Source organism: Monodelphis domestica, chromosome 2 (assembly GCF_027887165.1).
Source record: "Monodelphis domestica isolate mMonDom1 chromosome 2, mMonDom1.pri, whole genome shotgun sequence".
Classification (NCBI taxonomy): domain Eukaryota; kingdom Metazoa; phylum Chordata; class Mammalia; order Didelphimorphia; family Didelphidae; genus Monodelphis; species Monodelphis domestica.
The window spans coordinates 231,784,241-231,811,493 of NC_077228.1; the positions used below are offsets into that span (position 1 = coordinate 231,784,241).

The 27,253-nt window shown below is 41.6% G+C and overlaps 1 protein-coding gene across 1 annotated transcript in view; it reads left to right on the top strand.

Annotated features, from left to right (window-relative positions):
• The window catches only part of FAAP100 (FA core complex associated protein 100), a 30,903-nt gene extending 16,219 nt beyond the window's left edge, over positions 1-14,684 (top strand). Inside the window, exons 9-11 of the mRNA XM_056817339.1 lie at positions 4,078-4,164; positions 12,708-12,851; positions 13,644-14,684. Of these exons, the coding sequence (XP_056673317.1) occupies positions 4,078-4,164; positions 12,708-12,839 (219 nt within the window). The 3' untranslated portion in view covers positions 12,840-12,851; positions 13,644-14,684. The remainder of the gene's footprint in view (positions 1-4,077; positions 4,165-12,707; positions 12,852-13,643) is intronic.
• The last annotated feature ends 12,569 nt before the right edge of the window (positions 14,685-27,253 follow it).

Genomic DNA, 27,253 nt, shown 5'->3' on the forward strand with positions numbered 1-27,253 from the left:
TCCTATATTCAGAAATCTTCAGTGATTTCCGTGAGGCCATTATCAGTGATCTTCAAAGGGATTTTGTGTCATTATCAGTAAAAAGTTTCTGAGTATATACCGTCAATAATAAATGTTTGTTTATAAATTATATGCTACACATAATAAGAGATTCTGTACATTGTCAAATGTATTCAAAAATAGACATAAAGATAAAATATTTTCATTTTATTAATGGCACAGAAATTTTTGGCTCTAAAAAGTTGTTAATATTTTTTCAGGCATTATTATTTAATATGCTTCATTTGAAAAATAAATCTTAACTTTGTGCTGTAGAAATGCTTCTAAGTTCACTTCATTTTGATGTTCAGTCTTACTGGCTGTCACAGCTGACAAAGATACATCACAAAGACATGTTCCAAAAGGGAAAAGTGCATCTTTGGCTGTACTTGCTAAATCATAATGGCTAATACCATCCACCAATTATGCAAAGGTTTTTCTGATAACTTGGGTAGTAAATTTTTATCTTTCCTGCAGCCATTCACTTGTTTTTATAAACTAATTGGAAAGTGTTGCCTTTTTTACATTTTTAGCAAGTGGGTTCAAAATCCACTGAAATTCTTTGGAAGATTTTTAAAGAGGTTAGAAAATTCTGATTCCAAGTTGCATAAGGGTGTATATATGAGTTCTTATAGGTGACATGCATAGTTTTCAGCAACAAAAATTTATTTTTTAAATGCCTTGCTAATCATGGTGGCTTCTTGTTTTCATTAGCTAGTATCTCTATTATATTGTTAACCATAATAAATAAAAATCCATATTCAGCTAATCTTGACAAATTCAGATTTTTTTTTACCTACTTCATGTCAGATCTGATCAGTTTATCACTTTTTATGCCTATAATGTAGTTAACAAAATACTCATGTGAAGGGTAGATGCATCATTCCTGCCATTTTCTTCTTTTTCACTTGTGTAGCATTATTAGTATTATTGTCAGTCCATGGTTTCTTTGCAGGAATCTTTTTGAGCCACTTGACCATTTTGAGAATTAGTTAAATTAAAACCAGATAACATAATCTATAAATCCACTTAAGGATGCTGACACAAAATGTAATACTTTGAAATTTGCCGAAAGGGGAGAAATGAATGAGAGTGGCATTGTCAATTTGTGAAACTCAGACTTCTCTTTCAGTTACCTCATGTTCCATATCTCCTTCTTAACCATTTCACATATGGATCAAGTAGTAAGGGCAGCAGCAGCAGCTTAGATATTAAATAATAGCGAAGCCTAATTTCTTTCTTTTTTTAATATAAAAAAATATAAAAAGAAGTTCTAAGATTTTCTTCCTGTACTTGCACCCCAGTGGATCTTCTTGTATACCCTTTGTGGGGCACATAACCCATTTTGGAGACAACTGACCTATAGGAAAAAATACAAAATCCTTATCAGCTATATTAAAATGTAAGTTCGTTGAGGTAAGGGACTCTCTTTGTTTTTGTATTTGTTTTCCCAGTGCTTAGCACAGGACTTGGCTTGTAGTTAGCATTTAATAAATGCTATTTCATTCATTAAGTCATTCAAAGCCTTCCACAATCTGGCTTCAGCATACCATTGTAGCTTTATTTTGCACTCCTGTTATTCATGTGCTCTGTTCCAGAAAAATAGGACTACTAGCTTTCGAGCTCTCTTTCTTCTCCATGCCTAAGTGGTTGCCTCATGCCTGAAATATACTGCCTCTACATCTGCCTGTTGACATTCTTCCCTTCAAGGTTTAGCTCTGGTGCCACCTCCTCTGTGATCCCTTTCACTAGCCCCACCTCAGAATTGATCAAGCAATAAACATTTAAGTACTCATTGTGTGCCAAGCACTATTCTAGGCCTTGGGAATTCAAACACAAGAATGAAGCAATCCCTACTCACAAGGAACTTATATTTTAGTGGGGAAGACAACAAGTATTTATATAAATTTATATGGAATAAATATAATGAGAAAAAACTCCATTGGTCCCAGTATTCTTTTATTATACCTTATACCAAATCCATAATACCCCTATATATTCTGATCTTGTGACATTCATTTCCTCAACACTGGGCATTTTTACTGGCTGCCTCTCATGCCTGGAATTCTCTCCCTCCTCATTTCTACCTCCTGCCTTCCCTGGCTACCAAGTCCCAACTAAAATCCCACTTTCCATGCAAAGCCTTTTCTGAGTCCCCTTAATGCTAATGCCTCCCTCTGTTGATTATTTCTTATTTCTCCTAGATATAAGTTGTTTATACAGTTGTTTGCATGTTGTGTCTTCCATTATTTTGTGAATTCCTTGAGGGCAGAGACTGTCTTTTGTCTTTCTTTGTATCTCCAGTGCTTAATAGAATGCCTGGCATATAGTTGGTGCCTAATAAATATTTACCAATTGGCTGACTAAATACAATTAAATATCAAGTTAAACATAAGGTAATTTTGGTAGAAGAATGCTAGTACTTGGGGAGTTATGTAGAAAGAAAGGTGTTATGTAGAAGGTGGTACCTGGTGGAGATGAGAAGATATCTACTCTTTCCCCATCCTCTCATGCTCTCTGACCTCTTAGTTATTGTAGCATAGTTATTTTTCTCTCCCTTTTTTATATCTTTTTCTCCAAGGCTGAACATACTGCTTTGCCCATAGTAAATATTTAATATGTGCTTGTTGAAATTGAATTGAATGCCATATGTGTGTTAATTTGTTTGAAGGTGTTTTCTCTCTCTCTCTTTCTCTCTCTCTCCCTCCTTTCCTCTCTCTCCCTCTCCCTCCCTGTCTCCCTTTCCTCTCTCTCTCTACCTGATATACACACATCCACACTCATACACATAGAAAATGGAGCATAGGGAAATGGAAGATGGTTCTTGAAGTGCCTAAATTGATTTGGGTAGCAGTGCCTCATATATCTAATGCTCATCCAGCTATAGTCCCAGCTGATGAGTCTCCCTAGATCTCTTTGGACTCACATCATAGTTAGGTAAGCAGATTGGGGTTTTGTGAAACTTTCAGAAAGCAAGAAGCCTGGGAGGTGTATGTGTGTGTGTGTGTGCGTGCGTGCATGTGCGCGCGTGTGTTAACACTACAACCATAAATTAGACCAAGTGGAGTGAATAAATGGGACACTTCATTGGAGGCTTCAGCATGAGACAACTTCAGGGGATTGAAGGCAAGAGCAGGTCTCACCAGTGTCCTTATCTGGAAGACCGTGGGATTAGAGTTGCTCAGATGGGAAATGTCTGAACAACTAAAATTAGAATTAGGCCCAAAGGTGAGAATAGGAGAAAAAGAGAAGGGATAAAGAAGATGAGCATGGTGGAGCAGAAGTTTCTGAAGGGAAATGGGGGAGATAGGAAGATTAGTGGTTGAGAAAGGACACCATGAAATTTGTTTCAGAGTCAATAATCATTGCCCTCTAGGTTTCTATGTAAGAGTATCAGCAAGAGTCCTAACCACACAAGGAACAGAGAAAATAGTTCATGTGGATGAACAGGAAAGGAGAAAACCCAGTGAAGAATGAGCAGGAGAAAGGTCTGAGAGAGGCATAAAACAGCAGGTACTACAGAGGCTTGGGAAAAATACAGAATGGAATTAATAGAGTGTGAAAGTGGGGAGGGAGACTGTAAAGATGAAGATCTGAAAAAAGATTGCAGAAGATAAAAGGAAAAAATGTCAAGCTCACATCCACAGAGAACCAGTGAAGAGATGAGTTTGAACAGGGTTCATTTCTTTATTCTAAGAAGGAGCTGAGGAACAGATGCCTGAAATGAATCTGTAGTCCCTCCTGGGAGAAACACATCATCCCCAGAGATTCTAGGTATACATCAGGACAGCTGTTGGAAAAGTAAACATGGCTGATAACTATCAGAGGATAGGTAAAGGCTAGTACAAGCTCAGAGCAGGAAAGGAAATGGTTAAGGTGTCCAAGAAAGCAGCTTAGAGTTCTTTTAGAAAACAAATAGTAAAACTCTTTGAAAGATTTCTTCAGGCCACTCTAGGAAAGGATAATAGAACTTGACCACTAGTTTTTAAATCTGTTTTGATTTTTATTTCCTCCTCTACTTTGCTCTCTCTTGTGTAGGTAATGATCATGGACCAGGCTGCTCAGGGTTCTAACCCACCTGATCTCCGGGTGCAGTATCTTCGTCAGATCCATGCCAATCATGAGGTGAGTGACAGCCTGCAACCTCCCCTCTAGAAAACCTGGTATTGTGTCATAGTACTAGGTTTTAACTGGCCTAGGGATGAAGTGATAATTTGGGAGGTACATTGCATTCTTGTCTATGTCACTTTAATAAATGTTTCTGTTTAGTTAGGAATGCCAGCAAGTAATCTTAGATACACATTCATTATATAAGCACGTAACTAGAAGGGAGGAAGGGTTTATAGCTATCCCTTTATGGTGCTACAGATGTTTCCTTCCTTTATTCCAAGAACTGCTCAGTGCTAATGCTTATCCCAGTGGGGCAGGCTGCTCTGCTCCTGGAGTTGAAGCCTGGTTGATGTCTGGCCACCAAATGAATCAGGCACACACTTTCAAGCCAGGCAGAGCCCAAGATTCCAGATTATTTGTTCTACATAGTTTAAGATTTAACCAAAATTGGAAGGGGCAAGTTAGCTGATTGCATATGTACATAATATCAATGAGAACAGGTAACAGAAGGAATGCAAAAGGTGACATGATCTTAGAAGAATAACATAAAAAGTACTAAAGCCCAGAATGCAGAGGATATTCAAGAAAGCTGAAGAAATTGACAAGTTTTTTTTTTAGTTATATTGGGGGGAAAGAGGCATCAAAGAAGGAATGGACCCACTACTTAGAGTAAATGAGAGAGAATGGTAGACAGTGGAGGAAAGTCAGAGCTACTTAATCTTTACTTTGTTTCTGTTTTCTCTACCAAGGAGAATAACCCTTGAACTAGAAGGGAGAGAATAAAAATGACTAACGGAGTTGATAAACTGAGTTTGAGGCATAATAGGAAATTATCTCATTGCTCGATGATTCAAGTAATTGAGCTCAAATGAATTACATTTCTGGGTACCACATTGATAAGTTGGGAAATGTCTAGAAGAAGGTAACCAGGATTATGAAGGGACTTGAGATCATGATATATATATATATGGAACAATTATAAGAAACTAGGGGTGAATATTCGATATAAAAGAAGACTTGTGTTCAAGTATTTGAAGGGGTGTCAAAGGAATTGGGCTTTCTGCTTAGCTCCAAAGGATAGAGGACTAGGAGCAAGGGATGGAAATTACAGAAAGACAAATTCAAGCTTGATATAATAAAAAAGATTTCCTGATAATTAGTTGTCTAAGAGTGGAATAAATTGCTTTGGGAAGTAGTGGAGTACCCCCTTGAAAGGTCCTCAGGCAAAGACTGGAAGACCATTTGTTATGTTGTATGAAAAATTTTTCTTCAGGGATGTGTTGGAGTAGATCAGTCATAGTGAACCTTTTAGAGATGGAGTGCCTGGCCCCACCCCCCAGAGTGTGCCTTCCCCATCCCATACTGGGAATGTCCTGCCCCCACCTTCAAACACAGGGGAGGGAGGAAGTGCTCCCATTGGTCTTCTGGGCAAAAGGGTGGGTGAAGTGGAAAAAAAGGTCCTTAGTGAAGAGGGGGAGGGGAGTGGCCCAAGTGTTCTGCTGCCTATGAGTGGCCCACTTTACCCCCTGTATCCTCCCATTGGGCTGCTGGACAGAGGGCGGGGGATATGAAAAAAATTTCATGGGGCAGTAGGGAACAGCTCTGCTGGAGTCCCTCTGCCTTTGTAGTAATGAACTCTGGGGTTGAGAAGGGAGGGTGGCTGAGTGCCCCCACAGAGGGTACTCTGCATGCCATCTTTGGCACCCATTCCATAGGTTCACCATCACTGAAATAGATGGTCTTGAGGTCTTTTTGGCTATGAGATTCAGTAATCATGGGCTTCATTTCTAGTCTGGGACATTTGGTTTCACTGAGAAACTGCCACCTTTACCTCTAGCTAGCTTTTTTCCAAGTGGTAACAAGAATGACCAGGTGAATGTGTAAAGATATCACCAATACTTGGAAAACCACTCACAAGTGCTTTGCCCTACTGATAATGAGTATCAGGCTTTCTCTTATCTGGTGTTTTTGCTTTTGTGTTCCATCTCTTCTTCCATTAGGCTTATTCTACTTGGCTCTAAAGACAAACATAACTCTTGTACCTGCTATATACTAATGCTTCTGATACATTGGGAGAATGTTACATTCCCAGAATTTTCCTTTGGGGAATCAGTGTTCCCTCCTCTCCTTTCAAACTACACTTGAGGCTTATCTCTTCCATGAAGCCTTTCCAGACAGCCCATGCCCTTCAATCTTCTAATCACTCTTTATTCCTAATAAAAACAGCTAGGGTTTATACAAAAAGTGTTTTGCAGCATACAAAGAATTCTTCTTACTGGTTCAACACTTTGTCCTGCTATTGTTGGTTGTATATGTGTTTTTAAAAAACATTTATTATTGTGCTTGGATCACTATTCCTATTAAATTTAAAGGTTTTAGTTCCTAGACTATATCTAGGAAGGTGTGTAAAGGGTGAAATTATGGTTGAGACTGAAAAAAATCAAAATTTAAGTGGTCTTTAAGGAAAATCCCAAATAATAAAATACCCAAGTCAGCTGCCAAATTTTATGATGATTTAATTGATATAGTAGAGAAGATTTTAAGAAGAAGGAGGAAGGAAGGGGCTAGTACCGGGCAGGAAGATAGGAGATCTAGAAAGTAAGGTTTTGAGTGTGAAGGAGGAAAGAATCAGCTTGACCTCCAAAGAGGCTTAGCTAAGGTGCCTGAACCTGAAATCAGCTCCAGGGCAAACTCACCACCCAACACTCCAAGATGTCTGAATGCTTAGCATGCTGCCAGCCATAGTCGTCTCTCCAGGAAAAGAGAAAGAGGCAGAAACTGATGTGCCTTATATGTATGTTTTTACATCACTTTTCTGCATCTCATTGGTACCAATGAGGACTTAGCTTGACTTAGGACAGCCCAGAGGTCTGTCCTTTTTTTTGCACATGTATGTTGAAGGCCATCTCCTCAGATAATTAAATCTTAAGTTTGATGCAGACCTTTCAAAATCTTGTTAAACTGAGTAGTGTAGAGAATGTGGAGTTTCCAAGACCTGATTCTGTTATTCCAAGTATCTCCATTGTTACTGATCAGGAAATAGCTAAATCAGATCTTCTAAAGAATGGTCTGATTAGGGTGGAATAGTTCTAAAATTCACAGGTGATAGTCCTGCTCTACTCTACCCTGGTTAGTCAGTCAGTAAATATTTATTAAGGGGCTGCTATGTACTAGACACTGTTATGCACTGACAATTCAAAGAAAGGCAAAAGACTCTTTAATGGAGGAGACAACATGCAAACAGCTATGTACAGATAAGCTATGCAGAAGATAAACAGGAGATGATCAATTCAGAGAAGATACTAACATTAATGAGGATCAGGAAAAGCTTCTCACAGAAGATAGTATTTAGCTTGGACTTAGAGAAAGCCAGGTCAGACTGGAAGTAAGGGTGAGGAGGGAGAGAATTCCAGGTCTGGGGATAGCCAGTCAAAATATTCAGAGTCTGGAGATGGAGCACCTCGTTCAAGGATAGCAAGGAACTCAGTATCAAAGAGTACATGGTAAGGGGGTGGGGTAATAAGGTATAAGAAGCTTGGAGATTATAGGGAACCACTGGGGTTATTGAATAATGGGGATGACATGGCTAGCTCTGCTCTGAGAAGATTAATCTGATAGATGAGTGGAAGATGGAGTGGAGTGGTAAGAAACATGAGGCAGGGAGGCCAACCTGCAAGCTATTGCAGTAGTTTAAGTCAAAGATGACAAGGGCCTGCACCAGGTTGGTGGCAGTGTCAGAGGAAAGAAGGGAGCATATATTAGAGAAGGCACAAGGTAAAGCTGACAGGACTTGGCACCAAGCTGAATATAGAGAATGAGAGTGAGGAGTTAACGAGGACATCTAGGTTTTGTGCCTGGTTGTCTAATGCCCTCAACAGTAATAAGGAAGTTAGGAAAAGGAAAGGATTTGGGGATGATGACAGAGAGTTAAGTTTTGGACATCAGTGTGATACATCTAATAGGCAGTTGGAGAATGTGAGTGGAGGTTAGGAGAATCTTCTGTGTAGAGATGATAATTGAATCCATGAGGAGTTGATAAGATCACCAAGTGATCTTATATAGAGGTATCTGGTATAGAGGGAGAAGAGAAGGGGCTTAGGACAGAGCCCTGGGTCATACTTAAAGTTAGTGGACAGCTAGATGGCTCAGTGGATTGAGAGCCAGGCCTAGAGATGCGAGTTCTAGGTTCAAATGTGACTTCAGATACTTGCTAGCTGTGTGACCCTGGGCAAGTCACTTAACCTCCATTGCCTAGCTCTTACTGCTCTTCTGCCTTAGAACTAATATACAGTATTCATTCTAAGACAGAAGGTAAGGGTCTAAAAAAAAAAAAACTTAGAAGGGATCAAGGGAAAGAAGGTAAATGATAGTATTAGAGTCTGAAGTGAGGGGGCCATGAAGGATAAAGATGAAAAAAGGCCATTAGATATAGCAATTTAAGAGATTATTAGAGCAGTTTCAAATGAATGGTTAAGTTAAAAACTATACTATAGAGGGTTAAGAAGAGTGAGAAGAAAGGAATTGGAGGCATTGTGTATGGACATTCTTTTCAAGGAGTTTCCACAAAAAAGAAAAGAAAAATGGAATGGTAGCTAGTGAAGAGGATGGATCAAGCGAAGGTTTTTTGAGGATAGGGGAGAAGTGGGCATGCTTATAGGCAGTAGGGAAAGTAGACAGGGATTGACTGAAAATAAATGAGAGTGGGGATGATAAGGCAATCTTCTGGAGAAGACAAGATGGAATACTCTCTGAGGGGGTTTTCCTTGGCCACTTCTTCATGTGAGACAAGAGTAAAGAAGGAAATAATGGCAAAAGGCATTTGGATGATGTGAAATGAGGAGGTGGGAAGAAGAGGGAGAACTCAATGAATGTCCTCATTTTTTTTCCGTGAAATAAGAGGCATGTTTCTCACATGAGAGGGTGGAGATGGAAAAATATGGTGTTTGTTTCTGGGTACCACATTTAGGGATGACATTGAGATGAGTCAGCAGTGTGATGATGGCAACCAAAAATATACCATCTTGAGCTGAATTCAGAGACATACCTTCCAAGAATGAGGAGGTGGAGATCCCACTATACTTTGATGTCAGATCAGAGCTTTGGTCAGTTCTGGGAGCCATGGTTGGAGAAGGACTTTGATAAAGCTGGAGGCTGGCCAGATGTTGGCAAATAGGATGGTAAAGTCCCTTGTTTCCATGCCATTTTGGGATCATTTGAAGAAACTAGAGGAGATTCTGGAAGTGGAGGTAGAGGTGGGGTATGTAAGGGACCAGACATAATTGATGACTTTATATGTTTGGAAGGCTGCCCATGGAAGATGGATTAGATTTTTCCTGTTTTGCCACAGAGGTTAGAATCCAGAGCAATGAACAGAAGTTGCAAAGAGACAATTAGACTTGATGTTAGGAAATTTTTTCTTAACGGTTAAAGCTGTCCTAAAATGTCATGAGCTGCCTCAGGAACTAAGGACTCCCCCCTCTTTGTAGGTCTCTGAACAGATGAAGACTTTTCAGGCATGGTAGAGTTGGGGTTCTCTTTGTTCTTGGCTGCCAAGGTCCTTTCCAGCTCTCAAAATTCTGTGATAATCTGGAGAGTACTAGAGAAAGGTAACCAGGTAAAGATGCCTCTATATGAAGATCTTTTGAAGACACTGGGATTATTTAGACTGGAGAAGAGAAGACTTGGGATAAATAAGAGCTCTTATTTGAAGAATTGGCACCCAAAATTAGACTTGTTCTTGATCCCAATAAACAGAACAAGTAGTTTGTGTAGAAGTTGCAAAGGGGCCAATTTAGGCTTCATTGAAGTAAAACCTTCCTACCAGTTCTCTGAAAGTGAAATGGGTGACCTTAGGGGATGGTGGGTTTTCAAGCAAAGGAAGTAGCATGTTGTAGTGGGAAACAGTGATTTGGGAGTCAGATGATTTGTGTTCACATTCCAAGTTAGCCAGATATTTTGGGACTTTGAGCAAGCCCTGATAGGATTTGGTGATTTTGTAGCTCTTACTCATAGGATGTTAGTAAAATGATGTGCTGTGGAGGCATTCTGATTCCCCTGCTTTCCTTTGAGATGGGAGAACTCTCCATGGTAACATTTGCAAAAGCCAGCCCTTTCCTTTTAGGAACAAACAATTACTTTTAAAATTATTGATATCTTTTGTTTTCACATCACCTTCATTTCAATTTCTAAATATGTTCTTTCCTCCCACCCTGTAGCAAGCTATTCCTTGTAGTGAAGAATTAAAGAAAGGGGGAGAAAAGCAATTCAACAAAACTAACCAGTAGTCTAGTGGCCATAGTCTCTGGAATGGAGAAAGAGAAATGTATTTTCTCAGCTCTTCCCTAGGGTCAAGCTTGGTTTTTATAATTACCTCATAAAGTCCATATGTCCAAAACAAAATTCATTACCTTTACTCTCAAACATGTTCTTCTTCCCAAACTTCCCAAACCTATTACTGCTGAGTATACCATAGTCTTCTTGGTCACCCTGTCTTGCAACCACAATGTCAACCTCAACTCCATACTTGTACTCAACCCCTACATCCAGTCTGCTGTCAGATTTTGTCATTTCTGCTTTTACATCCATCATATATATATATATATACATATATATATATATATATATTATTGTTCTCTCCCCTCATATAAATGCCCTTATCACCTTTCACGTGCTCTATTACAAAAATCCCATTGGTCTTTCGACCTCAAGTCTCTCCTCTACTTTCTGTCTTTCCAAGAGCTGTCAAAGTGACTTTAGATGGAAGGTCTAGAGTTGAGAGAACCTCTATTCAATTCTAGCCTCAGTCTTGTCCTAGCTGTGTGACCCTGGGCAAATCACTTAACCCTAGTTGTCTAGACCTTGCTGCTCTTCTTAGAATTGATATTTAGCATCTATCAGATAAGATTTTGTTTCATTTTTTTAAAGTAATGTTCCTGGGGGCAGCTGGGTAGCTCAGTGGATTGAGAACCAGGCCTAGAGATGGGAGGTCCTAGGATCAAATCTGGTCTCAGACACTTCCCAGCTGTGTCACTTAACCCCCATTGCCTAGCCCTTACCACTTTTCTGCCTTAGAACCAGTACACAGTTTTGATTCCAAGATTCAAGGTAAGGGTTCAAAAAAATAATAATTAAAAAAATAAAGTAATGTTCATAAAGTGCTGGTTTGACCATGTTGCTGCCTAGCCCCACCCCAATCCCTCAAAAAACAACCCAGAAACAAACTCTTATTAATTATTACTGCTAAAATCAAATATGAAGGTACTTGAAGCTCTTCCTGCCTCCCCTTCATGTCTGCCTGCTAGTCCTCAAGCATAACATTCCATGTGCTGATTTCATCCAAACCTTTGCACTGACTGCTTCCCCCACTTCTCCCTTCCTGGGATATTCTCCCTCTTCACTTCCACTCTTGGCTTCCATGGTTTCCTTCAAGACTCCACTCAAATTCTACCTTCTTGAGCAGGCCTTTCTCAGTCCCCACCTTCTAAGATATCCATTCTGTCTATATTTTGTATGTAATAGTACTTTGTTAGTCCTACCTATTGTTTTCTTGGTTCTATATTCTTCACTTTTAATTGGTTCATCTCCTTATGCATTTCTAAATTCTTCATGCTCATCATTTCTTTTTTTTTAAACCCTCACCTTCTATTTTAGAATCAACACTGAGTATTGGTTCCAAGGCAGAAGAGTAGTAAGGGCTAGGCAATGGGAGTTAAGTTGCACAGGGCCACACAGCTAGAAAGTGTCTGAGGCCAGATTTGAATCCAGAGTCTTCCATCTCTTAGGCCTATATCCACTGAGCCACTCAGGCTTGGATCCCATATTCATCATTTCTTACAATATAGAACATGATAGTTTTGGTTTGTTTTTTTTTTACTTAATTTTTGCCTTCAGTTAATGAAAATCTGCTTTCTCTCCCTACCACTCCTCTTTGGGAAAAATAAGTAATATGTAATGATTTCTGTATTATAAATTATTAACATTTCAAGTTATAAAAAATTCATATGGCACTTTAAGGTTTGCAAAGCACTTTACAAATACTTTATTTTATCTTTACAACCACCCTGGGAGATAGGTGCTTTTATTATCCTCATTTTATAGATGAGGAAACTGGGCCCAGAGAATTTTAAGTGACTTACCTAGGATCACACAGTAAGTACCTGAGGCTGGTTTTGAACTCAGATAATAAGTTTCTGATTCCAAGTTTTTCACTTTATCCCAGCTGCTTCACTGATAGCTAGTATTTACATAATGCTTTAAGATTTGCAAAGCCTTTACAGAAAATTACATATGTTAACTCACTTGAGTCTGAAAAAGAAAGAAAAATAAAACCCTTGCAACAGATATGTAGAGTGAAGTATAACAAATTCCTTCATTCATCATGTTCAGGAAAACATTTGTCTGAGTCTTCCCCTTGAGATGTGTCTTGTCTCTCAGGAAGTGAGCATTGTGTTTAATTACGAATCTTCTGGCATCGAGGCTAGTTAGTTACTGCATTGATAAGTGATTTTCTTAGCATTTTAACATTTTTCTCCACCCTGCTTTCTTTACTCCCCTTGTAGATGCTACTCAAGGAGGTTCAGGCACTGAGAGACCGTCTATGTGTTGAAGATGATGCCAGTGCCAGTGCTGCTGCAGAGAAACTCCTACAAGTATACAAACAGCTGCGCAACCCGAGCCTCATCCTGCTGTGACCGCTGGCACGGGTAGGGCCTTACATCAGAGGCTCCCCTTTTCTGAGGGAAAAGAGCTCCAACCCCATCCAGGCTTCCTCTAGGAAAGTCTTCATCTTTTTGAGTAGTTTTCCATTTATTGTCTACTCTTTAAGGCCTGACATTATATTGGCAAGTTTGTAAGATGGACTTGTCACTTTGGGGGCATCTGACTCCAATGTGTACCATATATTCCAGATATTTATTTTCCCTAGATATAATCCATTGAAAACAACATGTCTCTAGTTCAGGTTCTTGCCTAATAGAATATACAGTATAGGTGTACCTTGCTTTCATAATGCTTATGTACCTCCCTTTGCATACCTGAAAAGTAATGTGTAAATCGAATCTTTTTGAAGATACTAGGAAAGCTATTTATGTCTGTGTGTGTGTGCTCATGATGGGAAGGGGACTCACTTTAGGAAATATATGTATAGTTAAATATTAAGTCCAAATGAGCTGTAATTTCATCCTTCCATTGACTTAAATCCCAATTTCTCTGTGCCTTGGTATAAGGCTCCATGAGTTGCTCTGGCCAAAAAAAAAAAAAAGGCCTCCTGGTGGTAGCCTTCTGGTGATAAGCCTCTGCAAATTAAATGAACCAGACCTCTACCAGCAGGCAAATAGTCCATCACCAGGCTGTTCTTAAAGCTTTTCAGCTTGGTGAGACCTTCCTGAGAATTCACTCTGCCAGAATAGCATTTATTGGCATAACCTCAGGACCTAGGCTCAGTTCCATAGAAGTCTGTATATGTTAATTTATTTTTTTTTCTTTTCCTGTTTCAGGTTCTTCTGTTAAACAGCTCTGACATTTTACCTCTTGACTGCTAGAAAATCTTCCACATGATCCCTAAGAGTGGGATTGAAGATATTTCTCCATTGAGAAATAAGCAGTGTGCAGGGATAGAGGCTGTGGAAATCTTCTGACCCCACCTCCCCCAGGATGGGGACGTCTAAGCCTGATAAGGGCCCTTTCATGCCAGAGAAAGGTTTCGAGGGGTGGATCTGTTTTTAACATTTTTGATATTATAGAGCACCAGAGAGTCAGCTAACTGCTCCGGAACAGGAACCTCTTAGCCTGCCTAGAGCAGGACTCATCCTCATTCCCCCTCACACCTCCCATTCCCTGCCCATTTGCTTCCCCTTTGGGTAATTGAGGCTGAAGAGCAGTGAGTGTTTCTGTCATTCTTAGGATAACTGCCCCATGCATGAATGGTTCTTGAGCCTTGTACCCGTGGCATGATGAGAATAGGTGACGTATATTTTGTGTGTTGCCCGTGAGTGCTAGTTTAGCTTCTGATGTTCATAGCTCAGCAGTGGCTTTGTGTTTCACAGTGGAAAGAACCTGTCATTTCAACCCATGTTCACTGTCCCCTGTAAAGATGGCCAGAATACTAAATAACTCCACATTTAGTGATGTAGAAATCTAGGTCTCTAGAACTCAGTCATTTTTCTGGGAGTCTCCTAGGGGCAGTGCTCTGGCCAAGTGAATGACCAGTCTTTGGCCAGTCTCCTCTGCCTCCCTATACTTACTTACTATAAGCCTCAGGCAGAGTACCTGCCTACTATATCCCCTGGCCCTACACACCTCCAGAGTCCTAGGTGCAGTGTGGGGTGTTTTTTTTTAATTAATTACTTAAAATAGAAGGGGTGGGGAATGGAAGGGGGGGGGGGGGGGAAACAGTGTATTACCTTACCTGCATTTTTTTTGCATCTTTCTCTAGTGGTGGTTTCAGTTGGATTCCTGTTTAAAGTGCTGTCTGTAACAAGAAAATTACTGTGGCTGTTAACCTATGATCTGTCATAAGAATGATTCTTTTCCATTGAGTTTCTTGAGATCTTCCTTGCCTTTCCACCTTGTTCTTTTCTTCCCTCTCCCTTCCCTCTACTCCAATATGTGGTATTTGGCTGCTCAGCCTGAATTTCCACTTTCCACCCTCCCTTCTTTTCTCTTAGGCTTCCCTTTGAGTTCTGTGTGACTGGCTGCCTGAAAACTTACCACTCTGCATGAATAATTGAGCCCCTTTGCTCTGTTTTCAGTGGCCCTGGGGGCCATTAGGGAGGCTTCTAGCACTTAAGGATGAAGCCTAGGCAGAGGAAGTGATCACTCCAGTGCCCTCATTGTATTGTGCATTTCATACCCATAACCATAAATATTAGTGTTGAGCTACTTGCCTCCCAAAGTATCTAGTCCCTGGGGCCCTGGCAGATTAATGTTACATGCTTCCCCTACACCCCACAACTCTGAGAATGTTAGTGGGGGTAGAAAAGGTTTGAGGGCAATCTGTGTTCCTGGCTAAGAAGGGCCTGGTACCATAGCTTGAACTGGAGTGAGAAGTTTCTCTCTCATCTCTGTCTCACGCTGGTGGCCAATGCCTCCCCTCTCCAACCCTGTCAGGCTCTCTGTCCAAAACTTTCTCTGCCCAAAAAATGTTTTGGGGGAGTCTTTGAGTAGATATTCACCATCCCCAGCATCTACCTGGTGGTTTAGCATAATGGGGGAGGGGGAAGAAAGGAGCTAGGTCAACTAGAGAGAGACTAGAGTCATCATTCTGACCCAGATGCAATTACAGAATAATGTGGTTCTTCTGATATTTCCTTATTCCACAAATGCTTTGGAGACTGCAGCTGGCAGAGCAGGACTTCCGACTAGTGAAAAGAGCCCTCCCCATTTTTGCATAGGCTCAGCTGCCAGCATTGGCTGGTTTTGATCAGAACCATGGAGGGGCTGTATCTTGCTTCCAAGAGGTTAGGACCATAAGGAGCTTGAACTTTCAAAGTCAACCCATTTCCACTCTGGATTTAGGTTAAGCTTTTCCTTGAGGACAACCTCCTGTTGGCTCAGGTCTCCAGACTGACCACACACTTAATCCCTTCTGTTTGGACATATCAGAAATTTTGCTAAAGAATAGATGTTCTTAACTTTTTTGTGTGTGTGGCAGACTGTTGGGACTGTGGGGAAGCCTTTTCAGAATAATTTTTTTTAATGCTCAAAATAAAATACCCAAGATTATAAAGGAAACCAATTATATTGAAATATGATTATAAAAAGTTTAAAAAGCAAGTTTGTGGACCCAGGTCAAGAAACCCACTATAGAAAGAGAAGAAGCAACCAGGAAGAACTGCCAAAGGAACTCAGTCCCTTAAACGAGGCAGGTGACATCCTCCCACATCTGAAAAGATTAAAAAAGATTAAAATTTGGGGGGCTGCAGTTGGATCTGTCTGTGAGACTTATCCACCTCACTGCCTTTGGTCTCTTCATAATGCATCTACATTTGCCAATTCAGGCAGTTTGGAATCCCAGAGCTGACAAATCTAGGTCTCTGGGTCTTTTCAATCACCCTGCAGGGCTAACCTAATTGGATTTCAGTCAACTGCCAGGCAGATCGGAACTCAAGAGCCTGAGGAGAGACAAGCTACATGGAGCTGCCTAAGATATAATTTGCTGGTGCCTCCTATATGTAAAGTGTTCTGTGCCCTTACAAATGGGCTCTCTCTCTTGTTAGCTGTAGCAGCAGACTCTTATCAACTGGGAGAACATCACACTACTCCCATCAGCAAACTGCACTGCTAATGAAATACTCAACACTGCAGGAGGCTGAGACAAGGGGGAAGGCAATATGATGTGTGAATAATCTGAAGCATTGCATTGCAACCAGAGCAAAGTCCATAGGGTGATCACCTGGTCCTTTGTAATTGCCAAAACAACTTTGGTTTGAGATGGGGGGGGGGTGATTCCCCAGGATGCAACCACACACCAATGAGGTTCAGGAAGTAATTTTCCCCTAAGCCAAGAGGGGGAGCACAAGTGAGAATGAGGTGGCCTCATCAAGCAGGGAAGGAGACTGACTCCCGGCTTCATTGTCGTCCTATCTTCACTACCACCCGACTCCCGCTGGACTGCAATGGGGAGCTTACTTGACAGCTATTTGCCAACCGAATTCCTGTCCAAAGGCAAATGAAATTAAGGGGTCCCCTTAACTCCTGGTTGGTAAGAAAACCCAAGTTAAAAGTCCTGCTTCTGAATATATGTAGTGAATTACTTAAACTCTGTGTTCTAGGCAAGTCTCTTAAGATTCTTAAGTTGTAGAAAAAATGTTGACTCCGGCTAGTAGAGTTTTCTCACCTGGGAATTCCATTCATTTGCTGAAATCATAGGCCAAGACGCTATTCATACAGTGTACTACCATACTAATACTTATTATAAAATGCAAAAAGAAGTTTAAAAAGATGAGATATTGATGAAATAATATATAATCCTAGAGTCAACAGGAAACCACTAGAGTTTGACTAGAGAAATGACAGCTTAATCTCCAGCTGTGGAGCAGCTTGAAAAGAAAAACTAGGGAGGAAGATGAGTTAGGAGACTATTGCAAGAGTTCAAGTGAGAGATGGTGATGAGGGCTTGAGTTAGAGTGGAGGCTCTGTGAATGCTGGGGAAGGAGGCCGGTGAGGAAGATGGAGATGAGTGCCAACACCAATTTTATGCCTGGGTCATTAGAAAGTTGGCCCCTCTTCAGTAATAGGGAGATTGAGAAAAGGGTGGGCTGGCGAGGAAGATAGTATAATGGGATCTGTGGTGCAGCCTGCTCACTGCACACCTTCCTCCATCCCACTGAAAATGGAAGGGTTGAGGAATCTGGTGCCCGCCTCAGCTGGGACTGCAGCCAGGAGGTCATCAGGGGGCACAGTCCTGGGGGAGCAGCCGTTACAGCTGTCATGGACCCCTGGGGCCTGGTGAGGTATAAGAGCCTGGAGGGTCAGTGCCAGGGGGAACCAGGAGTGTGAAGAAGGAGCAGTGGGGCAGTGTTGAGTAGCAATGGGTAAAGGGGTGGTGAGGGGGTAGAGGGAGATACAGAGCCTGGCTCCCTATTGGCTACCACCAGGAGGGCTGCCCATGTCTGACTGGCCAGCCATATTATGCCCCAGAGTTTACTTGGGACACACTGCTGCTTCAGAAGTATTCTGGCAATAAGTGCCTCCTGTCCCCAAAGCCCACCCATCGGAGGGGCTTTGTTAGCCCCCAAAAGGGCAGCGAACTCTAGGCTGAGTTGTTTGATCCTGGTAACAATCTTTTGAATTATGTTCCACAGATATCCCTGCCTTCCTTCCCCACCAATATAGAAGCCATATTAGTTTAACTTTCATGGACAAATACAAGTATTCAAAAGTGTAAATAAGCAAAAGAAATTGGCAGCATCCCCAAATGATTGCCAATGGAAGGACAGGAACAAGTGTCCACCAGGACATGTCTCATGAGGATCTCGTCTTCATTTACAGAGCCAGGGTACATAGATTGTTTTGGTTCTGCTTTGCTATCATTTTATGTTTTCTCATTTCTGTTTTCTTTTCCAGACCTCCCAATATTGTAACTCCTTTCATAGATGTAGATTAATTCATTGGTAGTTTAGGATTGTTCAGTCTGGAAGGAATTTTGGAGGTCATAGAGTCCTACCCCCTCATTTTACAGATGAGGAAAAGAAGGTTCAGGGAGCTCATTTAACTTGCCTGGGCTATGTAAACAGTAGGACTCACAGTTGTAGAGTTTTCCTGGGGGTATTGAGAGGTTGTAGCATCCCTGTGGTTACCCGATTCAGAGGAAGAATTTGAATCCAAGTCTTCCTGACTCCGGCAGAACTTCTATCTACTAATCAAAACTGCTTCTCATATTTCTTGCATTATTCATATTTGCCATTCCTTGTGGCTCATTAATTCATTATATTTATATACCATAATCTGTTCAACTTCCCCAATCAGTGGATAATCTGATTCCAGTACATATGCCATTAGAAATGTTTGGGATGGTTTTATGTCTGTGTGTGTGTGTGTGTGTGTGTCTGTGTGTGTCTGTTGGGAGGGTGTTCTGCCTGTAACCTATATGCATAATGTATAGGTTTCTGTTTCTATGAGGCACTATGGAAAACGTACTAGATTTGAAGTCAGGAAATTTGGGTTTGATACCTGTCTCTGATACTGCTGCCCAGCCCTGAGTAGGACACTTAAGCTCTCTGCGCCTCTTCACTTCTAAATTGAGGGGTTTTAACTACATAACTTCTGAGGAGTCTTCCTGTGATAAAGATAGGATTCTATGACTTTACGGTATCCAACCCTAAACTATGCAAATGCTTTCCTCCTAACAATCTTATTAGGTCGGAGACTCCTAGACTTAAAGCTGGAAACTACTTTAGAGTGTTTGTACATAGTGCCTCCTCTGAGCTCTCAAAGGTGGGGGGGGTGGGGAGGATGTATGCCCCACCCCCACATTTAAAGGACTCTGGGCAGGGCAGCTAAGTGGCTTAATAAGAAGTCAGCCCTAGAGATGAGAGATTCTGGGTTCAACTGTGACCTCAGATACTTCCTAGCTGTATGACCCTGGGAAAGTCACTTAGACCCACTTGCCAAGTTCTTGCTGCTCTTCTACCTGGAGTTATTGATTTTAAGACAGAAGGGGAAGGTTTTTGTTTTTGTTTTTTAAGTACTCTGTGGGTCCAGACTAGTGCCAGGCTACACCCATGCACTTACCTCTTAATAGACACAATTAGCTCAAAACAGGTATTTCCTGAGATAACATCTTAAAAACAACAGTAACAAACCATTCCTGCCATTAACCTGGGGGCAAACTCTCCCAACAGCTCTGCAGGGACAGTAGGACAAGTGGGCACACACAGAGTACACTAATGGAAAAGCACATGTAACTGGAAAATCATGCTTCCGATCCTTTACGACATGATTTGCTTTTTCTCTGCATGGGGCATCTCTGCTGGGCATGCCACTCCTCTGAATCTGCTCATTGCTAATGGGCTCACAGAAATTGCCCCTGATCCTACCAAGAGTTGGGTTCTTCCATAGCTGGCTCTCTTCTCTCCTGCCAGGGCTCACGTTTCTCAGCTTCCTCCTAGATCCAGCACCTTTCCAACCCCCTCCCCCCAACAAACCTGCTTTTTAGGTCTGCAAGGTCAGTTCTTAGGCCAATGGCATATCCATCTTCATGCCATCAAATTTGACAGGAGGACGTTTTTACAGACCATAGAGACAATTTGGGTAGACACTTTAAATTTCATTTAAGACTAAAATACCTTGTTGTCTCTGTTAGCTGCCCCTTACCTTCTGTGGTTGCATCAATGCACCTTGAGGGAAATAAGTTGCCTATGCGTGCTCTGACTAGTTCCTCCCCACCCTCCTGAGACAGTCAAGTTTACAATGTGCCCGGCATTGAACTAAAGGCTGGGGTACAAAGAGTTTATATTCTAAGCTACATACCGGCGAACTAAGGCCCATAGAGATCAAATGGCTTGTCTAAGGCCAAAAAGTAGTAAAGTAGCTGGAGGTCCCCATTTTATGGATGAGAACATGGATTTGATTTTAAGAGAGATCCTGAACCATGTTTTGTGAGTCAATTAGATAAGGCTAACCAAGACAGACAATTACAAAGTAATGAGCGTGGGGTAACTAGGTGGTTCAGTGGTTAATTGGAGGAAAAAATCTTTACATTAAATATCTCATGATATGTAGGGAATTATCATAAAAAAAAAAACAACAAATGACCAAGAGCCACAGCAGTGAGTATAGAGAGCAGTGAAACTGTCCATCTCCTCAACTCACAACCCCTTGGTATCATTCTCAACTATTCATTTATTCCAGTCTAATTAAAAAGTAACCCTTTTCCTCTCCAAGGCCCTCTGCATGAACCTGTGATTTCTTTCCCTCCTGTATTCTCCAGCAGATTATCCCTGCTATTACCACCCTCACTCTCCATCTTCAATCTCTTCATACCGCTGCCTATGAACATATCCAAGTGTTTCCCATGCTTAATGCTCCCTAGATCTACCATCTCTTCAAGCTACCTGCCATCTTGTCTCTGTTTCTCAGATAAATTTCCTGAAGAAACTGCTTACCTTCATTGCCCTCTGTTCCTCTTCTTTTACTTCTCACTCCATCTCACAACTGTAAGGGCTGCCTCCAGAATTACCAAATGTACCAATGTGCCAAAATAACAATCTCACCTTTCTTGGACTTGGTGACACAGGACCCTATTCACCAAGCCTAGATAGCCTCTTTTCTCTTAAAAACTGAAAAAGATGGTACCCTGGCCAGGTAGCCTGTTCCAGGTATTGTATAACAAGAACAGAGCACAACAGGACTTATCACTTCTCTTGTTCTGGACAGCGTGTCTCTGTTAGTGTAACTTTTAACTTAAGATCACATTAGCCTTTTGGGGCTGCAATGTCACACTGTAGATTAATCTTGTAGTCCATTAAAACTCGCAGATCTTTCTTTTGTAAGCTGTTATCTAGTCATGCTTTCTTCCCCTTTCTCATACCCTGTTATTTCTTACTTTTCACAGACCCATTACAAAAAATAAGTTAGCATTTATATAGCATTTTAAGGTTCACAAAGCACTTTACAAACATTTCACTTAATCCTCAATGAAGTGTTATGTTTCCCCCTAACTTTATAGTTGAGGGAACTGAGGCAGACAGAAGTTAAGTGACTTGCCTAGGGTCACCCAGTAAATACCTGAGACTGGCTTTGAACTAAGGTCTTCCTGGCTGCCAGTCCAGCTCTTTGTTCATTTCACCAACTAATGAGAACACAACTCAATCTCTAATCTGGCCCTAAACTTGGTTTCTTGATTGCAGGGCTCTTCATCCACCCATCTAGCCTTCTCTGCTGCAGACATCTCTTCCCTTCTCTCAGGCAGAAGGCCCCTGACTTCAGACTTTGATCTTGGTGGCTGTTATCTACTTCCAAATCTTCCTACTTATTCTAGGAGTTCAGACCCAGGCACATGATCTTTCTTCATCCCAAACACTGTTTTTCTACCTGTGGATGTTCCCTCAAACACCTTGACCTCCTAGGATCGTAATCTACTTAATTTTTAGGACCTATTTCCTTCCTCCACCTCAACTAAACACAAGGAATGGCCATGCCCTTGATCTTGCCTTCATCCACTCATTCCATCTTTCCCTCTGCCTCACTCCTAAACCTATTCTTTGTCCTGATGATGATTTCCAATCCTAATTATTCCTCATTTCTTTTCCAGACAATCATCCTTTTTTGGCTTCACTTTCCTCTATTCCCTGTTAACCAGTCCAATTCAACACTGTCCTCTGCTTTTGAATCCCTTGCTTCCCTGTGTTTGAAACCCTAACTCTGGTTTCTCTTATTATCTTCTTTTTTTTTCTTCTTTCAATCCTTACCTCCTTAGACTCAGTTCTAAAACAGAAGAGCGGCAAGGATTAGGCAACTGGGTTTAAGTGACTTGCCCAAGGTCAGACTGGAAGTATCTGAAGTCAGATTTGAGGCCAGGTCATCTCAACTCCAGGCTTGGTGATCTATCCACTATGCTACCAAGCTGCTCCTCACCATCTTTTTGTCTAATGAAGTGCTACTGAACAGAGCTGGAGAACGTTGGCTCCTCTGCTCTGATAGGGCCCTCACTGAAGCAAGACAATCATTGTACTCCTCTAATTTGATTCTCTCTAGAGTTCCACACTTTCTTTTCACTCCTTCCTCCATACCAATCTTATCCAAACCCTGATCAGTGGTGGATCTCACCTCCTACTTTACTGAGAAAATCAGGGCTTTATGATGAGATGAACTTTTCCTTTAGTAAGACCAATCCCTTGCATTATTTTTAGATGCTTTTTTTCTTTATTCAAAGATACTTTATTTTCCTAATTCCATGTAATAACAATTTGCAACATACTTTTTCTGAAATCATAAGATTCAGCTTTTTGCATTAACATTTTCTCCAACACTTTCTTAAGTTTAGACAATAGACAAAACAAGAAATAAATGTTATTATTCTCATTTTAAGATTGAGGAAACTGAGACGAATAGAGGTTACGTGACTTGCTCAAGTTCACCAATAAATGTCTAAAGTTGGATTTGAACTCAAGTCTTCCTGACTACAGGCCTAGCACTCTATCTGCTGGGTCACCTAACTGCCAATTTAGAAATATGAACTGATGATGTGATTTAATCCTTTAATTCTTGCATTCATCAGACCAGATGGTCTTACTCCTGAAAAATGCACCTTTGTCTCCACCAACTCTTCCTGGCACTCACTGCCCTTTAGCTATTGGCTCCAGTTCATCTTTTCAGTTGTCTTGACAATCCTGTTGTAAAACTATAACTAGAAATTATTTCACCTGGGGTAATATTTCCTGCTGCTAAACATCAGAAAAATAGTTGTGGAGTGCTGCACACCAGATAGTTTGATTTCACATGCATTCCTTGGGGCGAAGGAGTAGTTTGGCCCTTGTTCCCGTTGCAGGTTGGGAAGGAGTATAGTCTAGGAGAGATGCTCCATAGCAATGGGCCTCAAGCACAGAGGTTGGTGGAGGACCCTGAGGTGAGGGAAGTGATTGTCTTGCAGGGAAGGCCATCTCTCCCCCCAAGCCAGTGTTCTTGAAGAAGTCCTGTTTGTTTCATTCTGGTTAAGACTCTGTTTTTTAATCTTAGATGCCCTTCATTCCAACCAAACTGGGCAACAGCTGGAATGGAGATTCCCAAGACAAGCTCCTTTGATTCCCCAATGCCTTGCCTTTGTTCATGCTGATCCCTCCACCTAGAATTTATTCTTCCATCTCTTCCTCTTAACAAAACTCTTTCCTGCCTCTTGTAGGCCCATCTCAAAGGTCACCTCCTTTGTGAAAATGCTCTTTAGCTCCCTTGGCCAGAAGTGATCTCTCACTCCTCTGCTTTCCCAGGGCATTTTGGATTTCTTACAGTACCACAGAATCTGGGGTTAGGGGTGTGTTTGTCATCCCTTACCTATTGCAATGCAGAGCAGAAGAGTGGGGGGTGGGGGGTGGGAGTGGTAGGGGGTGGGGGTAAGCAATGTCACAAATATTGCTGTAGGGATGGAGGTGGACCAGTGGAGGAATCCTATAATCCTTAAGGGTACCAGCTGCCTCAGCTAGCCACTCTTTATCCTAGCTTTCCTGTTACCATGCCATCTTTTACCAAGGGCAGCCTGCTTGGCCCAAGCACTGCCACCATGTGGAATACCCAGGATCCACAGCAAAGGCAGGACACGGGACTGTCACTCACTCAGCTCCAGCCTTCCCCAGGCTCTGTTTAGATGCAGAGAATGATGGATTTGACAGGTCAAGAAGACCCTGATTCAAATACTGGCTCTGACACTTATTAGCTGTGGGACCTTGAGCAAGTGGCTCCAAATTTCCAAGGGCTATTGTGAGACTCAAATGAACCAATGTCCAGGAAGCACTTTGACAACTTTAGGATGAATAGAAAAACATTTATTAATAAAGTGCTTACTGCGTGCTAAGAACTGAGGATAGTAATAGTTAGGCAAAGTCCATATCTTCAAGGCACTCACATTCTGGAATATAATACATATAGGAGACCTTGGGTGAAAGTCCTGTGGTTCTTAGAGTACAATGACAAAACAGATGGTAATGTAGCTTCCTTATTTTTCCTTCTTCTAATCAATATTTCTTATCATATTCCTATTCCTTATTATAATAAATCATTATTAATTTCCATGAATAAATCTTTATTGGGTTCTAATTGTTGAGCCAGTTGACAATGACAAGACTGTTGGTGAGAAATTTTTTCCCAGTGTCTTCAGCAGGAACTACAAAAGAAAAGAAAATTGCCTGGTCATATCACTAAAGGGTTGTTTCCCTGGTAAATGGAGAAAAGGACCAGACTGGGGCAGGGAGGAGGAAGAAGAGGGAAAGGGAGAGAGACAGAGACAGAGACAGAGAGGGAGAGAAATTATGCCTCCCTTGTAGCAGTTGTGGAGGGTTGGAGACAGTCCTGGTAGGTATGGTGTGCCTATTCTCAGGGGTCTTGAGTCCAGGGTTCTGGATTATTCTCTATTCTGATTTGAGAGGAGGTGATAGTTTGATCTGTGTGGCATATGCTGCCTCCTGTCTTTCCTTCAGCAAAGGAGCCTTGTCCCCTCCTCTGCTTTTCCTTTCTCTTTATAAAAAGTTTAATCTGCATTATTACAGTCTGTGCAATTAACAACATAATAAAATTCTGATTTGTAATGTTTATTGATTTCTGAAGTGTAAATATTTACACTGGTTTGATGTGACTTCAGGACATCTCTGATTAAGAGAGTCAAAGTAAGTCTGCCTTTCCTTTGTATCATGTCCTCTTCTGTTGCAACAAATTTCCTTCATGTTCCTTTCATTTTCTGATTCTCATTGAAACCTAGTTTTCTTTTAAAAGATATTAACCTCTCTTGGCACCTCACTCACTTCCTGACACATGGGGCTGGGGATAAGACTTGCTACACTTTCCTTCCCACTTTCATTTTTAGACACTTCCTCTGCCACCATCTTTCAAGCAAGCATTTCTCCTTGAAAGTTCATTCTATCTTGGTCAGATCCTCTCCTTTCTCTCTAGTAAGTTCAGAATCAGACTCACCTTCTTTTCTACCCTCTTCAAGCATCCTGGCCTGCCAGTTTCTCAACCTCAGTTTCCCTGGCTGCTGTTTTAGCTCACCTCAGGCACCAGAGGGTACCTTTGACACTCCCCCACCTCTAGAATTTCTTTGGACTTAACTGGATTATGAACTCCTTGAGTATAGGGACATGATTTGATTTTTTAAAAATGTTTCCTAGCATCTTGTACAGTATCTTGTAATTAGGAAAGACTCAATGTTTGTTGAAAAAATATGGATTTGTTATAAACCTGTGAGGCAGTCAGTAAAGTTTCTGTTATCACTCTGAATCAGAAAACAGGCTGTGAAGTGACTTGCCCAGTCAGAAAGCTGTTGGAAGTATCAGAAGTAGTCCTACTTGATGTGGTTCAAGTAGGTGGCTTTTCTCCTCCCCTCCTCACATTTGAGGGGCTGAGTTGACACTGGGTTAGTGGCTCAGTGAACAGAGCACCAGGCCTGGAGTTAGGAGCTCCTGGGTTCAAATCTGTCAGATACTTCCTAGCTGTGTGACATTACTTAACCCTGTATGCCATGACTTTGCTCTTTTGTCTTAGAGTTGTTACTAAGAAAAAAAAGAGTTTGTTATTTTTATTATTTTTTTTTTGTAAGAATAGGACTTTCCTAAACAAAGACTTCTGACTCCATGTCCACGCTCTTTTCATGACCCCTGACTGAGACTTCAGGGCTCAGTAGATCACAGATGTAGATCATTTTGACCAAACTACCCATAGCCTAGACCCTCCATCTTCCTTTGATCCGCCATGGACCACCCAACCCTTTCTAATTTATTTCTGCCTTTCCAGACTGCTCCCTTCCCTATGTTCTGGTCTCTCCAGGCCGTGTGACTACAGCAGATAGTCTACATCTGGCCCCTCTGAAAATGCATGAAACACTTTTAAGATTAAACTGCATTATTAACATTTTTCCTTCCCTTTTCTTAAGTCCAGACAAACAACAAAGTGATAAATGATTTCTAGTGTTTGCTAGTTTCCAAGGTGGAAATGATCAAAATTGAACAATTGTCCCTCCCTGGTTCCACCTGGCTCCAGCTACTCCCTGATTACAACTCCCACTTCCTGTCCTTGCTATGAGTTGGCATTTCCGTACTATCACCAGGCTACCTTTGGACAGCCTTTCCAAGAAATGAGGTGAGGAGAATCACCTATCTTGAGACAGTTTCTGCCCTTAGAACTCCTTGAGAGGAGTCGACTTGAGCCTCAGCTGTAACCAGCTGGCCAGCAGGGGGAGTTCCATCCTTACAGTGCCAGCCAAGAAGGCAAAGGGAAATGCTCTCTCTCCTCCCCCACTCTCATGCATACCTTGAATAGGAATTGGCTCCTAGGAATTGGCTCCATGTTGGGCCTCTTCTGGCTGCTTCTTGGTTGCCTCTCTTCTTTGCTTTTCTCCTCCCCTCCTCACATTTGAGGGGCTGAGTTGACATTGGTTTATTCCTTAGGGTGGACCTTTCTTGGGATGGGGTACCACCTATATGCCACCATTCACCATGCATGTTCCCTACCCAAAGCTGAGTCCAGCGCTATGTGCATGTCACCTCTGTAGGAACTGGAATGGAGGGATTGGGGAAATAAGGGCAGGGCTTGGATGTGATCATGGGAATAGCTGGGTCACCCCCCCCACACACACACACACACAAAAAGGCTCTCTTAGCCCTTCCTTCCCTCTGGATCCCTTTTCATCCTCTACAGTTTTAGCTTGCAAACAAGAAGTAACTGGGCTACATCTTGAGTGGCTCTACAGGTGGTTGGGATTTCTTTTTGGAAAAGGGAGTGACCTATGTGGCATCTGAAGGTTCCTGCTATTTTCCCTGCTCAGTTCTTGTCTCTCAACCTCTACCCTCATCTCCTAGTGATAATAATAGCTCATATTTAGAAAGAGCTTTATGGTTTGCAAAATACTTTACATATGTAATGGGAATCTGGCACATAGGCAGACCCTTTTACTTTGTTTGAC